This window comes from Cannabis sativa, chromosome 4, assembly GCF_029168945.1.
Source record: "Cannabis sativa cultivar Pink pepper isolate KNU-18-1 chromosome 4, ASM2916894v1, whole genome shotgun sequence".
Taxonomy (NCBI): Eukaryota; Viridiplantae; Streptophyta; class Magnoliopsida; order Rosales; family Cannabaceae; genus Cannabis; species Cannabis sativa.
In genome coordinates this window covers 5,851,726-5,870,588 of record NC_083604.1, presented here as the reverse complement: position 1 = coordinate 5,870,588, position 18,863 = coordinate 5,851,726, and the positions used below count along the sequence as shown (strand labels likewise).

The 18,863-nt window shown below is 35.1% G+C and overlaps 3 protein-coding genes across 6 annotated transcripts; 1 reads left to right on the top strand and 2 right to left on the bottom strand.

Moving 5' to 3' along the window:
- Positions 1 to 6,150, bottom strand: LOC115714499 (uncharacterized). 2 transcript variants are annotated; one of them, XM_061113203.1, is made up of 4 exons: positions 6,009 to 6,150; positions 4,328 to 4,531; positions 3,205 to 3,831; positions 1 to 648 (listed from the first exon to the last, which is right to left on the bottom strand). In XM_061113203.1, the coding sequence occupies exons 2-4, from the start codon at positions 4,478 to 4,480 to the stop codon at positions 601 to 603; spliced, it is 828 nt and encodes a 275-aa protein (XP_060969186.1). In that variant the 5' UTR covers positions 4,481 to 4,531; positions 6,009 to 6,150; the 3' UTR covers positions 1 to 600. The 2 variants fall into 2 exon arrangements, with proteins under 2 accessions (XP_060969186.1, XP_060969187.1); XM_061113204.1 differs by lacking the exon at positions 1 to 648 and adding an exon at positions 2,623 to 2,658.
- A 404-nt stretch (positions 6,151 to 6,554) lies between these two features.
- On the top strand, positions 6,555 to 9,880 carry LOC115712835 (protein-tyrosine-phosphatase MKP1). Of its 2 annotated transcripts, none has more exons than XM_030641222.2 (2): positions 6,555 to 9,160; positions 9,333 to 9,880. In XM_030641222.2, exons 1-2 carry the CDS (start codon positions 6,653 to 6,655, stop codon positions 9,399 to 9,401), a joined length of 2,577 nt encoding a protein of 858 aa, XP_030497082.2. In that variant the 5' UTR covers positions 6,555 to 6,652; the 3' UTR covers positions 9,402 to 9,880. The 2 variants fall into 2 exon arrangements, with proteins under 2 accessions (XP_030497082.2, XP_030497083.2); XM_030641223.2 differs by lacking the exon at positions 9,333 to 9,880 and having other exon boundaries at positions 6,555 to 8,761; positions 8,856 to 8,989.
- Positions 9,881 to 13,455: 3,575 nt separating this feature from the next.
- Positions 13,456 to 18,781, bottom strand: LOC115712992 (coilin). 2 transcript variants are annotated; one of them, XM_061113202.1, is made up of 13 exons: positions 18,441 to 18,781; positions 17,981 to 18,045; positions 17,612 to 17,890; positions 17,119 to 17,337; positions 16,777 to 16,852; positions 16,068 to 16,145; positions 15,646 to 15,856; positions 15,480 to 15,520; positions 15,049 to 15,267; positions 14,799 to 14,870; positions 14,534 to 14,677; positions 13,981 to 14,227; positions 13,456 to 13,878 (listed from the first exon to the last, which is right to left on the bottom strand). In XM_061113202.1, exons 1-13 carry the CDS (start codon positions 18,627 to 18,629, stop codon positions 13,676 to 13,678), a joined length of 2,043 nt encoding a protein of 680 aa, XP_060969185.1. In that variant the 5' UTR covers positions 18,630 to 18,781; the 3' UTR covers positions 13,456 to 13,675. The 2 variants fall into 2 exon arrangements, with proteins under 2 accessions (XP_060969185.1, XP_030497311.1); XM_030641451.2 differs by having other exon boundaries at positions 15,646 to 15,865; positions 18,441 to 18,780.
- Positions 18,782 to 18,863: the final 82 nt, after the last annotated feature.

The following is an 18,863-nucleotide window of genomic DNA, read 5'->3' as shown; positions in this document are numbered from 1 at the left end:
TAAAAGAAAAACAAATCGCTTTTTATTGATTCATTTGAGCAAAAATGATACAGAGTCTGGTTTATATACAAAGAGGTAACAAACTAAGTAACTGTATCACTTCACCAAAAGCTAACAACTAACTTATAACTAACATAATAGCTCTTAATCAATCAAACACTTTAGCTAACTAACTGATATACTAAACTCATAATCTTAATACTCCTCCCTCAAGATAGATTGTATATACATGCAATCCCATCTTGTCCTTAATGTGCTTGGATTGGCTTGTGTTCTTCACATTTCGGACAAACAACACGTGTAACGCCCTAATGCTAAGGCACGCTACAGTGCTTTTTCAATTATTGTGCAATCTTTCTTGATCAAAGAAATTTCTTGAAAAACGTGTCAAATTAAAACTATTACTTTAAATATTAAACTTTGTAATATAATATAATATTTACAAATCCCGGGATCCCGATTTCAAACTTCGTAAATTTACTTTTTAAACTTTACATTTCAAAATACATATTTCTCAGGTCGCACAGCGACTTTCAAAATATAATTCCCAGATGTCCCGAGACCGAACACTCCAGGTCGCGCCGCTTGACATGTACAATCTCACCCGAGCTCAGGTTCATTCCTGTTCAGCCTTCGCCTTTCCTTTACCTACACATGGAAGCAGAAACTGTGAGTCAACAGACTCAGTAAGAAATGCATATAACATACCATATAATTTCCGACCTGTAAATAGGCGCCCATACACCTATTTACAGAGCTTAACAGATGAGTATGAACGTTCAATACCAGGGTACAACCACTATACCACATACACAACGTACCTCACTGTACGAGTGTTGGTAGGGTTTATCCCGATCACGGAGTAACACTGAGTGATGTACCACACACCTTAGCATTATCCATGCTTGTGTTGGTATCACTGTATCGTACTCATAATCACAACAATCACTGTACCAATACACTCTATAACTTATTCATACAAGTGTTGGTAGTGTTTAACATAATTCAAGCATGCATATATAAACACATATACACACATTCAGATAATCACATCATACATTATACACAGTTCTTACCTGTTTTCCGAATTCAAGTGTGCTGGCCGACCTGAACGGAATTCACGTGCTAGATGGATGCCCTAATCACAATAATAGTAATACAGATGAGTGACTCGCTAAATCACTTTCCGGGACTTAAAACTTGAAACTAAAAGTTTCCCTATCGATAAACCTCATGGCAATACCCTAAATATCTCAAAATTGGCCAAAACTAGGGTTCTGGAAATTCCCCCAACAGGTAGACCGGTTCCCAACCGGCATCCCGGTTCTGGGTCACCAACCGGTCGACCGGTTGGTACAGACCACCCAGAACCGGAATTCCGGTTCTACTGCTGGGAACCAAAAATCATCCCCCTTGATTCAATTCAATCCCAAACTTTACCAAACTCTCCAGTATACCTATACAATGTATAAACATCCATTTCCAATCAACAAATCACAGAACAAACCAATAATTCAATTTATGCCATTAAAGCTCAAAGCTTGAGTTTCAAAACTCAAGCTTGCTTAAAACCATTCTCAAGCATCAAAAACAATAGCTAGGGACTCAAAACAACTCAACCTAACCCCAGAATTCAAACCCTAAGCAATACAAAACCCAACAGCCACTAAACCTAAAAATTCAAAGTGAAACTAAACTAAACTTTCAAAAACTTAAGGGGAGAAAAACTAGGGTTACCTTGCCTTGATTCTTCTTGAATCCTTTGCTGAAAACACAAGAATTCAGCTCCCAAAATCCCTTGCCCTTGCTGCTTTCGAAGAGAGAAAGAGAGAAGAAAGAGCTTCTCTTGAATTTTTGGTTTTTCCTTTGATTTTTCCCCTCAAATGAAATGATTTTTCCTTAATTAATTCATGGCTGAAAAGTCATGTGCTAGGTGTCAACTAGAGGGACAGCCACCTAATCCATCATTAAACAAAATGTCTAAAATGCCCTTAGACTTAAAACTAGGGTATTTCTAAAGCTAGGGGTAAAATGGTCAATTTCCATAACCCCGCTCAATCCCGAAAATTTATTTTCTCTAAAATATTTCCCACTATGAAATAGGGTTCTAAACTTACCCATGTGATCAATCTAGCCATCCATCGCATTTTCCGTTGTCGCCGAGCAAAAATTACAAAATTAACATATTTCACATATAAGCTAAATAATACCCCTAGAGTTTAATAAAATCTCCGGAATTGAGAAATTATAACTCTAATATTTATTTCTAAATATTGGGGTCCACAAATAAATTAATTCACAAATAATAATAAAATAATAAAAATTAGTGCTAATTGCCTTTTCTAATCCACATTACTAGAGCGGTCATTACAACACGTGTGCGCTTAGTGTTCCCAAGTCAATTTTTGGCCTATTCTCACGGCCCAAATGGATAGTGATTGTCCAAATAACAGACAATCCATATTCGGTTAAGACTTGACCGAGGGAAAATTTGGGCTGACAAACCCGGAGAGCAGATTCGACCGAATTACCAAGTGTTTGATAAGACACAAACAGATACCCCACAAGTATCCCGGAAGGGTAGTCCGAAGGGTGTTGCGGAAGCCAACTTCCTAGGGTTGTCGCAAAACCAACTTTTTAGGAATTTTTTGACGTGGCCTATGTGACACAAAATTCCACAGAATTAGGGGCTTGTCCCTCACATCAAAATTCCTCAGTACAATTTTCAAAGCTCAAAAGGCCCCTCTCTTTTCTTTCCCCGTGTGAGGAAGAGGACCACAGAATATACAAATATATTTCAATACAACAACTTGACTCGTTCTTGTGTATTTTTAAGAAAGCCAAATGGAGAAATTGCCAAACTAACCATTTCAAACACTAAAATTTATAAAATTACCTCACTAAATTTACTCTATGAGACTATAATGATCGCACACTGTAAATCTAAAGTCCTTTTGCGACCATAATGGTCGTTTATAGTCGCATAATATAATTTTGGTCATTTCTATGATCATAAAAAATTATTTTACTAATAAAAAATTTTATAAAAAATTATGAATTTCTACTATTAATAATATTATTTGTAAATTTTTATAATATTAAAAATATAAAAGCTTTGATTAGTAATGTTTATACACAAGATTAATAAAATTCTTACAACTTATTCAGTAGAAATAAAAAGCACAAGACTAATTAAGACCTAACCTTTCCAGCTAGCATAAAAGCTTTGTAGGTAACATCCCTGACCGAAGTAAGAGGTCCATCCCAAGCATTCTCAAAGCCTTTAACCACCTCTGGGGATAACAAATCCAGACCCTGGCTCTTAGCCACATTGACAGGAGAGAAAGACCTGAACAGCTTCAAAATTCCATTCAAAGAAAGTTGTTTATGTATCTCCAAGGGCAGTGGATTCCCCTCAGAACCTAACCCAACACTCTCAAATGGAAACGGCAACGTTTTGTAACCCTCATGCACGTAGTCTCTGACTTCCTTGGGCCAAAACGGCAGCAATGAGTCGTGAAATTTTTTGAAGAGGGAGTCGAATTCGGGGCTCACAGCCATGTCAAAGTAGCACCAAACAGCAAGCACTCCTCCTGGCTTGCGCAAAACCCGAGAAACAATAGAATAGAAGTGTGAAAGGTCGAACCAATGAACTGCTGTTGCAACGGTTATTAGATCCACAGAATTTTCTCCCCCAATCAACGACACTAATTCGTTGTCATTCATGGTTTGAGGAGTGTGGAGGTATCGGACTCGAGGATGGGGAGTAGCTCGCTCTAGCTGGGCCATGTTTACATCCGTTGCAATCACTTGCTTGTAGTGCTCAGACACCTGGTCATTGAAACTTTGTTACTATACATACATAAAAATTGAGGCTGTTAAAGATGATTTATTCTAACTTCGTTAATAAAATTACACGTCATAAAAATTGAAGTTGTTAAAGACGATTTTAGTGATCTGAAAACGAGATCAACAGTGTGATATAAAAATCTTGGCCAAATGAGATCAACAATGTGAAAGGAAAAAAAATAGGAAAAAAAGGGATGGAGGCACTTCTGATCTTAGTGATCTAGAGCTAGATTTCATGTCATAAGAGTTTTTAAATTAATCAGCTGAAATCAATGACCATTATCCTTATAAGAAACTAAAACTAGCCATTTTAAATGGATGTGATAAAATCCTTTTAAAAAAAGAATATGATCCTTTAAGAGGTGTAGTTTCTATAGGAAACAGTCAAAAAACAAAAAGCTTCCACCTATATATATTTCATAAACAAAATGAATAAATCACGAGAAAGAAATAGATGATGAAGAAAAGAAAAACTAACCCCAATAGCAGCTTGGCCATTGCCCGTGCCAACGTCCCAAGCCAAGTTGTGGTGAGGAGTGAGAGCTGCCAGCTTTGAATACCATTCAAGTGGGTATGTTGGCCGAGCTTCCATGTACGTATCAGGTTCATACAACCCAACAGTCCCCACCATTATTTAAACTTTCCTGCTTCTTTGCGCTTATTTGTATTTTTAGGTGTGATTCTGAAATAAAAGTTTGGATTTAGTGTCAAAACTATTTTATTTATCTTAACAAATGTTATGTGATATTAAGTTTTGAATTACCTATAAATTTAGTTAAATAAAAATTAGAACTATTACATTGATTAAATTCACAAGTTTTTGTTCTATCACACCATCTTTCATTATCTAAACTTGCATGTATTCCTTTTTTGGAATCATCATGAAAGAGACCATTAAACAAAAAGCTTCGGGCCATAATGCATGATCCTCAACATCTAATTTCTTTTTTTATACTTTTTTGTTAAAGGTAAACGAAAAATATCCATTAATAGGTAAATCGAAGAAAGTCCAAAAATCTTAATAGCATCTTCAACTAAAAGCCCACTAAACTGCCAGCAATAAAGCATCAAAAGATTGCAAAAAATGCCTAAGTTTCCAATCTGATTGAACAACTGCCAACTCTACCCGATTAATGACTATGAGTCAGAGATCTTCCAATAAAAATTGAGTAATAACAACTCTATAATTCAATCTAGAATAAAAGGAAATAACAAGACGGCCAACTATGTTTCTATCAATTCCACAACAGGATTGAATAGCAAAGCCCAGGGATCCCAAATCGGATCGGCAAGGATGGGAATGAACATCCCCCTTTTTGAGTCAATTCTTGGTTCTTGGCATTCATATAAGCTGACCTTCCATAATGACAATCATAGTTTTACAGTCATAACTATTAACCCTCTCCCATACAAATAAACAAACAAGTATCACTACAACAAACTAAATGTCAAAAACAATATATACCATGTTGTAAAGCAATGCAATTAATTCTTCAGGCACAAATCAATTCTATTTATATGTATCTATATTAGAAGCAATGTTCCTAGAAAAAATGAGATACCTATTTAGAGATCAACAACAATTTCATGTCCCTAATGCAAATCAAATCTAAAAATGTTCAAACAACACGTTTTCATACATGTGTAACATGCTGGAGCATAAAAATACTCTTTAAATTGTGTAACATTTTAATTACACAAATTAGCTTGACTGACAAGAGCTATGTGCTTGCAGAGAGGAAAAGGAGATTAACTATGAAACTCCCTTTTCGGGCTAAGAAAAAAAAAAGAAAAATAAGCTTTAAAACCATTACAGATGCAAAAGGACTGTAGGGATAACTACATATAAATATATATTACTAGTGTCTTCTTCATTCAAAATCATCAATACTAAACACTCTTCTGTCTCTTCTCTCTGTACCAAATAGCAATCCAAATACCCTCATAAATCTGCCATTGAACTCTCTTCTCTTCCATCTCAAAATATCAAACTCTTTATTCTTATTCCATTTCCCACCTTTATAAACCTCTTCTCTTTCCTTTTCTTCATCAATTGACCCACAACGCTCTCTCCTTTTTCATTGACTTTTCTCTCTACAACTACAACTACAAAGTACAACCAAACCCTTTAAACTAAAACCACCAAAAATCCCACCAACCTGCCGGAGACAAAGACGACGACGACGAAAAAGGCGATGGCTTTCGGCTAAGTTCGTCGCTGGGTATAATGAAGAAGGATCAGGCTCCGACGATGCAGTCTGTTATGGTGGCTTTGACTAAATGAACTAGAGAGAGAGAGAGAGAGAGAGGGTCTGAAGAGCTACTGGTAATACGTAGATAATACTTTATTAAAAGAATTTTTGTGTTCAATCCATCTATCTAGTAAGTCTTTCTTCAACAATATCGACTACTGTATTTAATTAGACGTCAGCGTTGTTGTTTTTTTTCCTTGCGTGGATTTTCTTCCACTTTCGACTTGTCTCTACTTGTTGAATCCATGTGCCCCCACTAGAGCTTAGCTGGGGGTTTGGGTTTTACTGGGTCGCTTTCGTATTTGATTTTTCTACCCTAGAAAAAGTACAATTTTTTTTTTTGGGGGGGGAAGAATGGGTCAAGGGTTTTAGGTGGGAAAATGTGAAGAAGGAGACTCATATTTTCCATATAAGTTATTTGTGCCAAAAACAAAAACAAAAATCAAAACTTTATTGCTGCTATGTCCTTTCCTGGATATTTCGTTTAATGGGTAGTTTGCTAGTTTTGTTCTAAATAAAATAAAAATAAATATATTGAAAAGTTTTTAGAGATGTTAGGTGAAGAAGATAAGGACCGGTTTGCCGGAGCTGCCTCGAGAAGGTATTCCCGGTCAGTTTCTTGGACTGACCGGTCACCATCTAAGCCTGCTAATTCTAATCCTAGGCCACAAACTAATAGTAAAGCAAGGTCTTGTTTGTTGCCACCACTTCAACCACTTTCAATAACTCGGCGGAATGTTGAGGAGTGGCCGCGAGCGGGTTCTGATGATCTCGGTGTTTGGCCTCATCCTCAAACCCCAAGAGGCTCTGCTAATCCACCTGCAAGTCCGAATCCGGAACAAACTGTAAGAGAATTCCAGTTTAAGAGGGATAAGCTTGCCTTTTTTGATAAAGAATGCTCTAGAATTGCTGATCATATATACTTAGGAAGTGATGCTGTGGCTAAGAACCGCGAGATTTTAAGGCAGAATGGGATAACTCATGTGCTTAACTGTGTCGGGTTTGTTTGCCCTGAGTATTTCAAGATTGATCTTGTGTACAAGACACTTTGGTTGCAGGATAGCCCTTCTGAGGATATTACAAGTATTCTTTATGATGTATTTGATTACTTTGAAGATGTTCGGGAGCAAGGCGGGCGGGTTCTTGTGCACTGTTGCCAGGGTGTGTCAAGATCAACTTCCCTGGTCATTGCATATCTCATGTGGAGGAAAAACCAGAGCTTTGAAGAGGCCTTTCAATATGTCAAGGCAGCCCGAGGTGTGACAAACCCCAATATGGGTTTTGCTTGTCAACTTTTGCAGTGCCAGAAGAGAGTTCATGCTGTGCCTGCCAGCCCAAATTCCATATTGAGGATGTATCGTATGGCCCCGCATTCTCCATACGATCCTCTACACCTTGTCCCCAAAACAGTAAACTATCCTGGAGTTCAAGCACTCGATTCTCGTGGAGCATTTGTTGTGCATGTTCCTTCTGCTTTATATGTTTGGAATGGAAAGAATTGCAAATCTGTGATGTCAAATAATGCACGGGCAGCAGCGTTTCAGGTTATTAGGTATGAGAAGGCTAATGGTCCAATCATAAATATTAAAGAAGGAGAGGAACCTCCAGAGTTTTGGGAAGCTCTTGCCAGTGGGCAATCCTTACCAGAGGTGGAGATGAAAAAGGAAGATGACAAGTGTCCTGGAAGCCTTGAGGTTGCTACAGAAATTGGCACCGAGGTTGGTGAGAGGAAGGTCGATGCATATGATTTGGATTATGAGCTTTTTCACAAGGCACTTGCTGGCGGGGTTGTGCCTCCTTTTTCAGTATCAAATACTGGATCTGAAACTTGCTTGCCTGCAAGGGAGAATGGATGGAGCAGGCTTAGGCGGAAGTTCGCTATAGGCTTTATGAAAGAACTGATCACATCATCCAAGTTAAAGTGTGACACTGTGCCATCTTCTGATGTATCGGACATGGTTATAGATAACCGCAGACAGGAAAAACAGCTCGATCCCCCTTCATCCTTGGCATCTTCAACCCACCTGTGTGGTTCCCCGGATTCCTTTGAATGTTTTCCTCATGGCAGCCCAGATAGGATATCAGAAACATTTAAAGAAGTAGAATCATTAGATCCTCTTCCTCATCCCTTCTCACCACCTTTTTGTGGATCACCGGATTCTTTTTCTCGTTTTCCAGACAGCAGTCCTAAGTTTAGCTCTAAGTCCCCTACACTTTCACCTTCTACCTCTGATTATGCTAGTTCATTTTCTTTTTCGCCGTCATCTTCTAACTGGTCTGACCTATCATACCTATCATCGCAGCAGCCTTCGCCATCAGGCTTACTAGATTCAACAGATCTATTTCCAATTAAGAATATTTCTTTGTTAGATATGCTTAACAAAGAAACTAATACCCCAACACATCCAGAATCATTTTATGATAATCATACTTTTAGAACCCAAACATCCGGTTCACCTTGTAAAGGGCTTACTCCCTCTATTGCAGAGCGTAGAGGGAGTAATCCACCACCTCGTATGTTGTTATCCTCGGTTGATGAATCACCTCAAGTTCCAAGAACTCTGGGACGATCATGGTCGTTTTCTATTCCTGACCTTGATGATGATGGTATGAACGATCTTGACCATAATCAATGTGAGAATGAAGACAGTAGAGAAGAGGTAATGATAGATGTGAATATCTTTAGTCAAGCAAATGAAATAGGAAGTGAAATTAGAGAAAAAGAAGAGGGTGGTAAAACTCGTCTTTTTACAGGTGAAATAATCGATGAGGCTGCAGAAACGTTGAACTTAGTCTTATACAAGTGGCCTTCATTGAACAAAATAACGGGGCCTTGTGTTAGAGAACTTGACTCAGCATCAGCATTTATGCTATTAGCTGAAGATGCGAGTTTGGGATCAAAAAATCACCGCACGTTAACTCTCTGGTTGGGACGTGAAATCTTGCAAAAGAAAGGACAGAAGCTCAGTGAGCAGAATGAGAGTGGCGATCTGCACTGGGAGATGATTGCTCGCAACTTCCTTAATCAATTGGAGTTGCCATTAAATATTCCTGTCCAGGTAACTATTTCACTTTATAAATCTTACTCAATTACATGTTAGATAAGAGAGTTTCTTGCAACTCATGCAAACTAATAACTATTAGGTATTAAAACATCAATTCAATTGTGCATATCATAAAATGGATTTTGAGATCATTTTTTCTGATTATGTTTGGTGCTTTTATTTTCAGGTGGTAAGAGAAGGTCAAGAGCCAGAACAATTTTTAAACCATCTTAGTTGCTTAGCTCGACAAAAATAAGTGAAGTGTTTTAACCAAAGATGAGATGTTTGTATGTAATAAAACAACACCACCTAATAATGAAGATTAGCATTTAGCAGTAGTATGTTGAAGATTTTGAAAGGTGGGTGTTCATCCCGGGCAGCTTCATCTATCTATCTGCTTGTGTGATGTGTGGTAGAGAATGTAAGTTACCTATATAGCAAAAATATGTACACAGAACAGAACAGCCAAGCTGTAAAACCAAATACTAATTGCAAGTAAATAGTATTAGGTTCTTCTGTTTTTTTTTCTTTTTTGGATGGAAATAATTCTTCTTAGCCAGGATGAAATTGCAATATCTAATGTGGGTATTGGAGTTTCTAGTGTTTACTTTTCAAAATTGGCAGTTGTTTGTAGTTCTCGTTAATAGCTCGGAATATCTATTTGCATGCATCCATACAAATAGCATGTTTCTTTGCTTTTCTACTTAAAAGATATCACTTTTTTAGTTGCCTTTATATCCGTTCATTAATTCATGTTCACATGCAGATCTTAAATGAAAGTGAGTAGAATGTTGGCTTTAGCAACTCATAAAAACCATTGCTATTAAGCATCAGTGGTACCTAGCACTTTCTCGACATATCGTATTACGATTGGTTAGCGATACTTCTTAAAAACTATTATATTTAATTATATGGGATCCGATACTTAGTTAGACCAATAACGATATTGATACATAGGAGAGTGTTAGACACTACTGGTGTCTTTTAGCATTTGTCATTCATAAAATCAATTGAATTTCTTACTATATCATACCATTTATTAGCTTTTAAAAAGTAAGGTAAGAGAGGTCAAAACTGGAAATATCTAAATCCCATTTGAGGATGGAGATTAAATGATGAGGCATGACAACATACTAACTCCACGTGATTTGGTGTACTCAAATCAAAGTGGTTTGACTTCATAAGATTCTTGATGTTTGTAGGTTTAGATAGGATATCACCTTCATAGTTAAGACTCACGAGTGTTACGAGGTACGTCTTCACAAATGTTTGATTGAAAATGTAAGATTTAAGATATGGAGTTGTATTTGGATTTTGGACAAATCTAAGAGTTGATGGAGAAACTTGCTGCCTTTCTTTCTCCAAGTTCCAACCACATTTTAACAACAAAGAGTAATATCATTTTAAAGTGAGCTTCGGTAAAAAGAAAATTTAATTTTCGTATCAATCTTATCTTAAAAACGTAATTAAAATTTAAATAATTTATAATGTCAGAATCAAAATTTTAAAAAATTGTTCTCCACACCTAAAATATATATATATATATACTAGCAAAAAATTACGTGCGAGACACGTATACTAAACTTTATGCTAATTTTTTTTATGTTAGTTGAAAGTGATACAATTAAAAATTAAAGAAAAAATATTATTAGTTATTATGTGAGATTATTATTATGTATATCTAAATATTATAGTTTATAATGTTGTCAATTAAAAGTGAATACCGAATGCAATATATTAGTGTTTAAGAAAGCTTGATGATTTAAATATGTTCTTAAGTTAATCCAAAAATAAATTAAAAATTGATGTTTCAATACTTAAAGAAACATTTCTTAAATGGGTGTAAGATAAAAAGAAAATTAAAAATCAATCTCTAAATTATTGATAATTGAAGATAACATTTGTCTAAAAATTGTAGATTAGAAAATTAATGATAGTCATTGGTAGATTTCAATCTTCATTTGCTTCGATAGAGACAATAGTGTAATTTTTGTATTTTACACTTTTTATTCTAGCCGGGTCCGCATATATCTGGATTGTCCATTTTTTCGTTGATAAATTGAATATGGTAGTGTCGACAAAGCGGCGGTGTTCCTGCAAATCGTGATGTATTTTCATTTAAGATGATTAGACATGGTGTGCATAGCTTATTTAATTAAAAAAATCAACTTATGAAAGGCATGTAAAACTATTTTATTTTTTAAAAAAATTACACCTCTGCAGTATATATCATTAGTTGGGCAGCAGTACACGAAAATATGTTTTCTACAATATCTGCGAACATGACTGCAGATAAGCTCTTTGTATTGTCATCAAGTTCAATATATGCTATAACACTGTAAAATGCATAATAAGATTGTTAGAATCTTTTTATATTTTAACTTAATTTCAATAACATCATATGTTTTTTGTAATATACCGTGGTGTAGGAAATTCTTCCTGGCCGCATGTTGGCTTGTCACATATAATTTTTTCATTGCGATTGTATAAATCTATTTTTTTATGACATAAATCACATGACATGTAATAAAAACTCTGGACAATATCAGTTATTTTTATTGCCGCCTCAATCCAAAAATATTTTTTCTACATCCAAATCAAATGGTGTTAATAATAGTAAGATATTGAAACAAAAGTTTTATAAAGTAATATTGTAGTAGTCTTTACCTCATCCAGTTGCAGATTTTTCGTCAACTCTGAAATTTGAATGTTAGTCACTATTTCGCTAATATATTTAATTGTGCTTCTAATTTATGAGCACGTGATCAAAAACAGTGCTGTAATGTACTTGATTTATTTTTTATTTATTTTTTTTTTTTTTTGCATCTAATGCCTCAGGTTTAATTATGATAAATTTTGGTGAGTTTTAGTAAATGTTTTTCTTTTTCTGGTTTGCATTAATAGCTAGAACATGGAGAAATTAATAAGATTGACATTTCTTTTTGTCGCCGCATGTACAAAGCAGCATAATTATAATAATGATTTAAGTTGCTTTTATTTTTATTTAACAGAAGACGAAATTATAAATTTTATAGCTTCTTAATTATACTGTATGTGCTAAAATATAACTTTTTCTTTTAATGAGTGTTTTTATAGGAAAATAGTAATTCTAGAAGAGAAGAAGAAAAAAATCGTAAGTGTACAACAGCGAAAACCTAATCGTATTTTTTTTTTTTGGATTTAATGAATTTTATTTTATTTATTTTATTATATATAAATAAAAAGTGACTCATGAATTTCTCATAAACTATTTTATTTTTAATAATAAATCATTTTACTTTTAATATAAATAAAAAATCACCCATGAATTTCTCATAAACCAAGAATTCTGTTATATACGAAATGAAATATAAAAGAAAATACAAGTTTACATCACTAAACCATATAAATGAAATTGTGAAATAACGTATATAAGGTGAATCCACTTAATTTTATTATTATTATTCAAATTAATAATTAAATAATAGCAACTGTAAACATTCATTTACTAATACCTAATAAATATATATACACACGTGCAACATATTTTTTTAACCAATACTGTAAATTATTTGATTTTCTTCAAGAATATACATTATAAATAAATACAGTTAATACCATCATAATCAAAAAAAAGTATAATTTCAATATTATTATTTCTATTACAGCCACAACATTACAAAATGTAATGATACATTCACCAAATATATACCCCAAAAGGGCCAGAACATTACATAATGACTAGATTGGTTGAAAAAATACCACTACGGAGTACACATCATTAATTCAAAGTCCAAAATACATAATTTAATACCATATTATTTTATTAATACAATAAATTAGTCTCCTTATACAAATATATATTCAAAAGATACGAACTTGTAACAGTTGTTACTTGTTAGTCTGCCAAGTGCAGACTATATGTAATTATAATTTGACTCAAGTTGATGAGTTGTGCAATTTACTTATAATAGTAGTAAATATACAGCTATAAATAGATATATTTTGATTAAATAAATAATATAAATAACTGCTAACAACTCAAAGGCACCACGTGTGATATTCTTTAGTCCTAATAGCAAATGCTCTTAACATAAACTACTTATAAAATCTTCAAATAAGCAGCCATTCAAACATTCAAACCAATACATCAACTTTGGTTGTTGCGGTTCAAACTTGAATCCATTTGTTTAGTGCTTTTTAAGGAATTCAATGGCTTCATTTCTTTGACATGTTCTTATATTCTTTTTGATACATCATCCATATTCGACCATGTATCTATACTATTCAAAAGAAGAACTTGGCTAAGAGTTCCAATCAACACCAAGAAGAATTCCAAGTTTCAAACATTGAACCCATTCGGCAATAAGCAAAAATGAGCAGCCAACCCAAATATACAATCAAAAACTTGGCCTTTCGTTGCTTACAAAGGTCAATGTTGTTTACTAGAATTTAGTATAATTTAGGTACACCAACCCAGTAGAAGACAAGTAAAAGTTGATGGACTATAGAAATAATATCAGTATCATTACTACTCGGTAGTACCTTATCTCACAGCTCCTTTTGGGCTCTTAAGCGAGCCATTGTTGGGCCCACGGCACTACCTCTCAAAGACCTAGAAGACCATGATGAACTCTTGGATGTGCTCCCCGCTGAATCTTTTTTCTTATTCCAATTGTTCTCCTGGGATAGCTGTGCTTTCTTTGCGTTCAGGCTCTCGCAGATTTCATCCCACACGTCCACTTTCCCGTTTTCTACATAAACAAACTAAAATATTAAGCCCATCCATGAAAATTTTACTGTATTCAATAACTCTATGTAGTTTATACTCCATTGGTAACCTGATTCATCGATACCTTGTACTGGGGACTTGGCTTTCTCAGAGATGGGTATTGAGGACTTAGCTTTCTCCTCACCGATACCTTGTACTGGGGACTTGGCTTTATCAGAGATGGGTATTGCGGACTTAGCTTTCTCCTTAAAGATGACCTTAGAACTTGACGCTTGGCAGACCCCATTTGAGACTGATTTAGCTTTATCAGCGTTTAAGTTGGCATCATCACACTTGATGATTCGAACATCAGCAAGAGACCAATAATCTATCTGCAAAGGGACTCCATTTGTTAGACTATTACAATTAAGAATCAGCAACAGTGCCAACGCTCTGGTCGCTAGATATAATTATAGATGTGATAAAATCATAGGGTTGCAAAATATAATAATTTATCCTGTCAATGAAAGTAACATCACACATGTACAAGAAAACAAAATAAATCTGATGGAATTGTAACAATCCCTCGGAATGAAATCTGATGTTCTTAAAATAAGAATCAAAATTTGATAATGTAAGCTATAAGTTGCAATTTCTAATGAAACACATGCTTATGGAAAAAGAGAACTGCTTAGTACCTCAAGAGAGCCATCTTCTGCATAGAGAGACACATTTGGTTGCTCAGATTCCTCATCTCTCTTCTCAAAAACAATTGGATACTCTGGAACTTGTATTAGAGTTATCTTATCAGATTTAGATTCATAGTTTGATACTTTTCCAACCTAATAAAAAGAGTATGTTAGTACACTAACGCAGGATGAGTACACATTATTATCATTGTTTTGGTTTTAAAAGAATGGTTGATGGGGTTTATATATGAGTTTAGGGCAGAGAGACTTGTACCCGGAAAGATGAGAGTTCAGGAGTCCAGGATGCTGATAACTCGACCAGACGATATGCCACTGTATCACCTACCTGTGTTGCATTATAGCAAAGAAGCTATCATTCTCAAAATAAAGACCACAAAAATCTTAAGAAATTGCAATAATAACTAACTAATTGAGTATATTGTTTTTGGACTTTATCTAGATCCGTGAAAAAAGAAAAAAGAGGATAAATAACCAAAGCATAAGCATAGCACGAGGCAACAAACCTGGGGTAAGGTGCTACAAGGCTTAAGCTTATCAAAGTCTACAGGAACATCTACAGTAGTTTTCTCTTGATCTTCTTTTTCTTCTTCTTCATTAACCAGCATATCCGAACACTCCGGGTTCTCTTTTTTCTGATCATTCCTTTTATGAAAGGCTGTCTTCTCTTTGCCCCACTGTTGACCCTTCCTCTTACTTGTGATCCCATTCCACTGAAAATTTATCTAAAACCACAGGGGGAAAAAGAAAAAAGAGAATTAAAATAAAATAAATCGAGCAACAACATTGAATTAAAAAAACAAAGTCACCTTAAAACAATTATTCACACGGAATAAATGATCAATGAAAAGAGATAAAAGGACCAGAAGAACATAAATGAGAACTAGATTGGAAGTAACAGGATGTTCATTACTAGATCAGGAGAATCTGGAAATACCTCTGAAATTTTGAACTGTGGAATAGCTTGATCTCCATCCTCTGCAACATATTTATAATATTGAAATATCATCATCAATGAATAAATGGTCAGAAATTAAAAGTGCAACTCTAGTGAATGAACCAGTATGATCACAAGTTAAATAGAGCACAATAATCCAGCCAACCTTTTCCAAAGGGCTCAAAGCGAATGTGTCCTGGCCTCACCACAATGGGGACTACGTTATCCTCTTCATCATTACATTTCTCACGTTGATGTTCTTTGGAATTTCGGCCATTATCTTTGCTAGATGACTGCTGGTTATTTGTTTGGTGTACTTGTGCTTGATGTGAATGCAAACTTGATGTTTGCTGATTATCTGCTTTAAGTACTTGTGCCTGATGTAGCTGCAAATCCAGTATAATCAACTTATTTGCAGAGAAGTAGAGAGTACTAATACTATTGTACTAAAGCATAAAGCTAACCACGTTTCGTCTGAGTTGTGCACATGAGCATACAAATCCCTCCATTAATTTTATTCAATATAAATAAAAAATGTGAAATAAAGAAAATAATAATAAAATACTAGTCATCAGAAAATCAAACGACCTCATTTTCTCTGGCCTTCGCTTGTTCTCTCAACCGCTGTCTTTTGGCCCTTTTACGCCGAGTACTTCTACTAGGTAACTGATTACAAAGATATTATATAAATTAGTTTAACTTAATTTCCTAACTTAAATAAATGAAAAGGAAAGACGAGAATGCTATAATAAGGTGACCTCTCATATGCCATACATGTAACTGCCATGTACCAATCATACCTTGTATGGATTTGCTGAGTTCAGTTAAATGGATCCAAGTTAAAAAGTTACAGTCCCCACGCCTTAAAATAATGACACTTGGAATTGGATGCAAGTTTATTAAAGGATTTTCAAGAAGGTAATGCATTCTTTGTTAGTTATTGAAATTACTCTAGAAAACCTCACAATCTTTAATCATGTTCGACTACAACATACTTCTCTACAAGCCAATTGATGGCACGTGATATGGTTGCACCTGTTAATCTCAAATTACTCATTCCCATTCACAAGTAAGATGATGTGAATGCATCTATCAATCCCACATTACGCAATAGTAGAGCAAGAGTACTATACTTATAGAAAACATGAAAAAAATAAAACTTTCAGAAACTAAAGCACTTGTGCTAATGTCGCTCTGCACATGCAAATGACTTTAGGCTGAGATGCTATAAAATTTACCACTGCAATCCAATATAGACTAATAAAATGAAAATCAAACCACTGTGGTAGCTAATGACCTTTTGAACTCCATTCAGCGTATGAGAGGAAGCCACACTTTGCTTGCCATTCTCTAGTGGCTGAGCCTGACAGGAACTACAAAATAGAAATCAAAAGAAATGGGACAAGTGAGCAATTGCGAAAGATGTGAACAACTTGTAAGGTATACACAGTCGGAATCACAAAATACTAAACTAATAAACATCTGTGCCAAGAAATCCCAGAAAAGCATTAACACCTGAATTCATTCCCCCATGTCTCATTTAATATTAGTAAAAGTGACAATAACAGCAATGCAAAAATACCTATAGAATATATAAGATTTCGTTTATCATCTTATAGTAAAAAATACTGAAAACTACCTTGGTTTGCTTGGAGTAAATTCCATGATGCTATCAGCCTTTTCATCAATTTTTTGGGTACTTGAATCATCAGATTCACTGTCCATATCAGATGACTTGTCTTTCTTGACAGGACTCTTCTCCGGAAGACTATCTTGCTGAGAACTTTCATTCTCCTCAGGCTGCACATCACTTGGAACATCTTCTACATTCACAAGTTTATGTCTCTTCCTTCTGTCACTGAAAAACAACAAATGAATTATAACGTCTTCTTTCTTTTTATCCTTTTTTTAGACTGAAAAATTGAATTATAACTTGAGTAGGTGAAGCAAACACTTTGCTAACATAAAACAGAAAACATGCTTATATAATTGGCTGTAAATCCTTACTCTAAGAAAGGAAAAACAAATCAGAATGAAGTATAAAATGTTTAATCCACCACCGCACACACATATCATATAAATTGTAAGAGAAGATTATTAAGACATAATAACTAACAAGTTGTCTTACATACTTTGACCTCTTAAGTTTCTTTGAAGCTTTCCTTTTCTTGGAGACTGCTTTCTTCTTTGGGGTATCATCTACAGGTAATTTATCTTCCAACGTGTCAGGTTCATCTTCTTCAGCTTCACTGCGGTAACCTCCACTCTCCCTTTCAAACTCCTCATTAGCTAAAAGCTTCATGCCGCCCGTACGCAAGGGTTGCTTCACCACTACTTCTTCAACCACTAGAGACTTCTCTCCATCACGAACTCTTTGGATATCAGTAGACAAAACCCGTTTCTTTTTTATACTATGGAATAAAATTATCAGTCTCTACTAAACTAATATAGCAATATAGCTAAAGCAACATTTAAAGAGTATGAAGTAGGAACACACTAACCTAATAACATCTTCTTCCTTCAAAATGCATGTAGACTCAAACGGTGGTAATGCAAAGCCTTCAATCTACAAGAACCAATAACAAACTCCCAAGTTAAAAAAGCCAGGAAATTGTGGCAGTCTTATGATTTTTTCACATAATATTGAACAATCAATACATTTACATAAAATTGCCACCCAAAAAGAAAAAATTGCATTTACATAAACATAAAATTTGCATAATAGTAGCCACTCATCATTGATACAAGTAGAATTTCACTACAGACAGAAATTACTATAGTGCTTTGTTAATGAAGGAAAAATAGAGGAAATGCTTGCATGTAACCTAAACCGACCGAACTCTAGGGCTTTAACCCTCAAAGCTTGCATCCTATTCCGATCGTCATTATTCGTTACAGAGTAGTTCATTTTGGGAGTGAGAACAGTTCTAGAAATGAAAATCAAAAGAACAAGAAGCTTACCGAAAGAACGAGGCCATTTGGACAAGCTTCATCGAGGTCAAAAACATGGAGGATATAATCAGAAAGGTCGGAGATGGTGTGGTGGTTTGGCTGGAGGAGAATCCAGCTTCGTTTTAGTCCCTCATTCTTCTGTGACTTGCTTAGCAGTTGACGGTCGTCGAAAACCAGACGAAGCCTCACGCCCTCCATTATCTTCGAGCTTCAACAGACACTCAAGCATAGGTAATGGCGTTTCGAATGAATGCGAATTTCGAAACGCAGTTTCAGAGGAGTCCCTTTTCTCTTCTTCCTCTATGCCCTTAAACCTTTACTCCTCTCGTCCTGAAGTTGGGGTTTTCGCTGATGATTTTCCCCTCCCTCCCGCTACGTGTTTTTTTGCAATTGGGCCGTAATGGGCCCATTGTTCACTGGACCTGGTCTGCA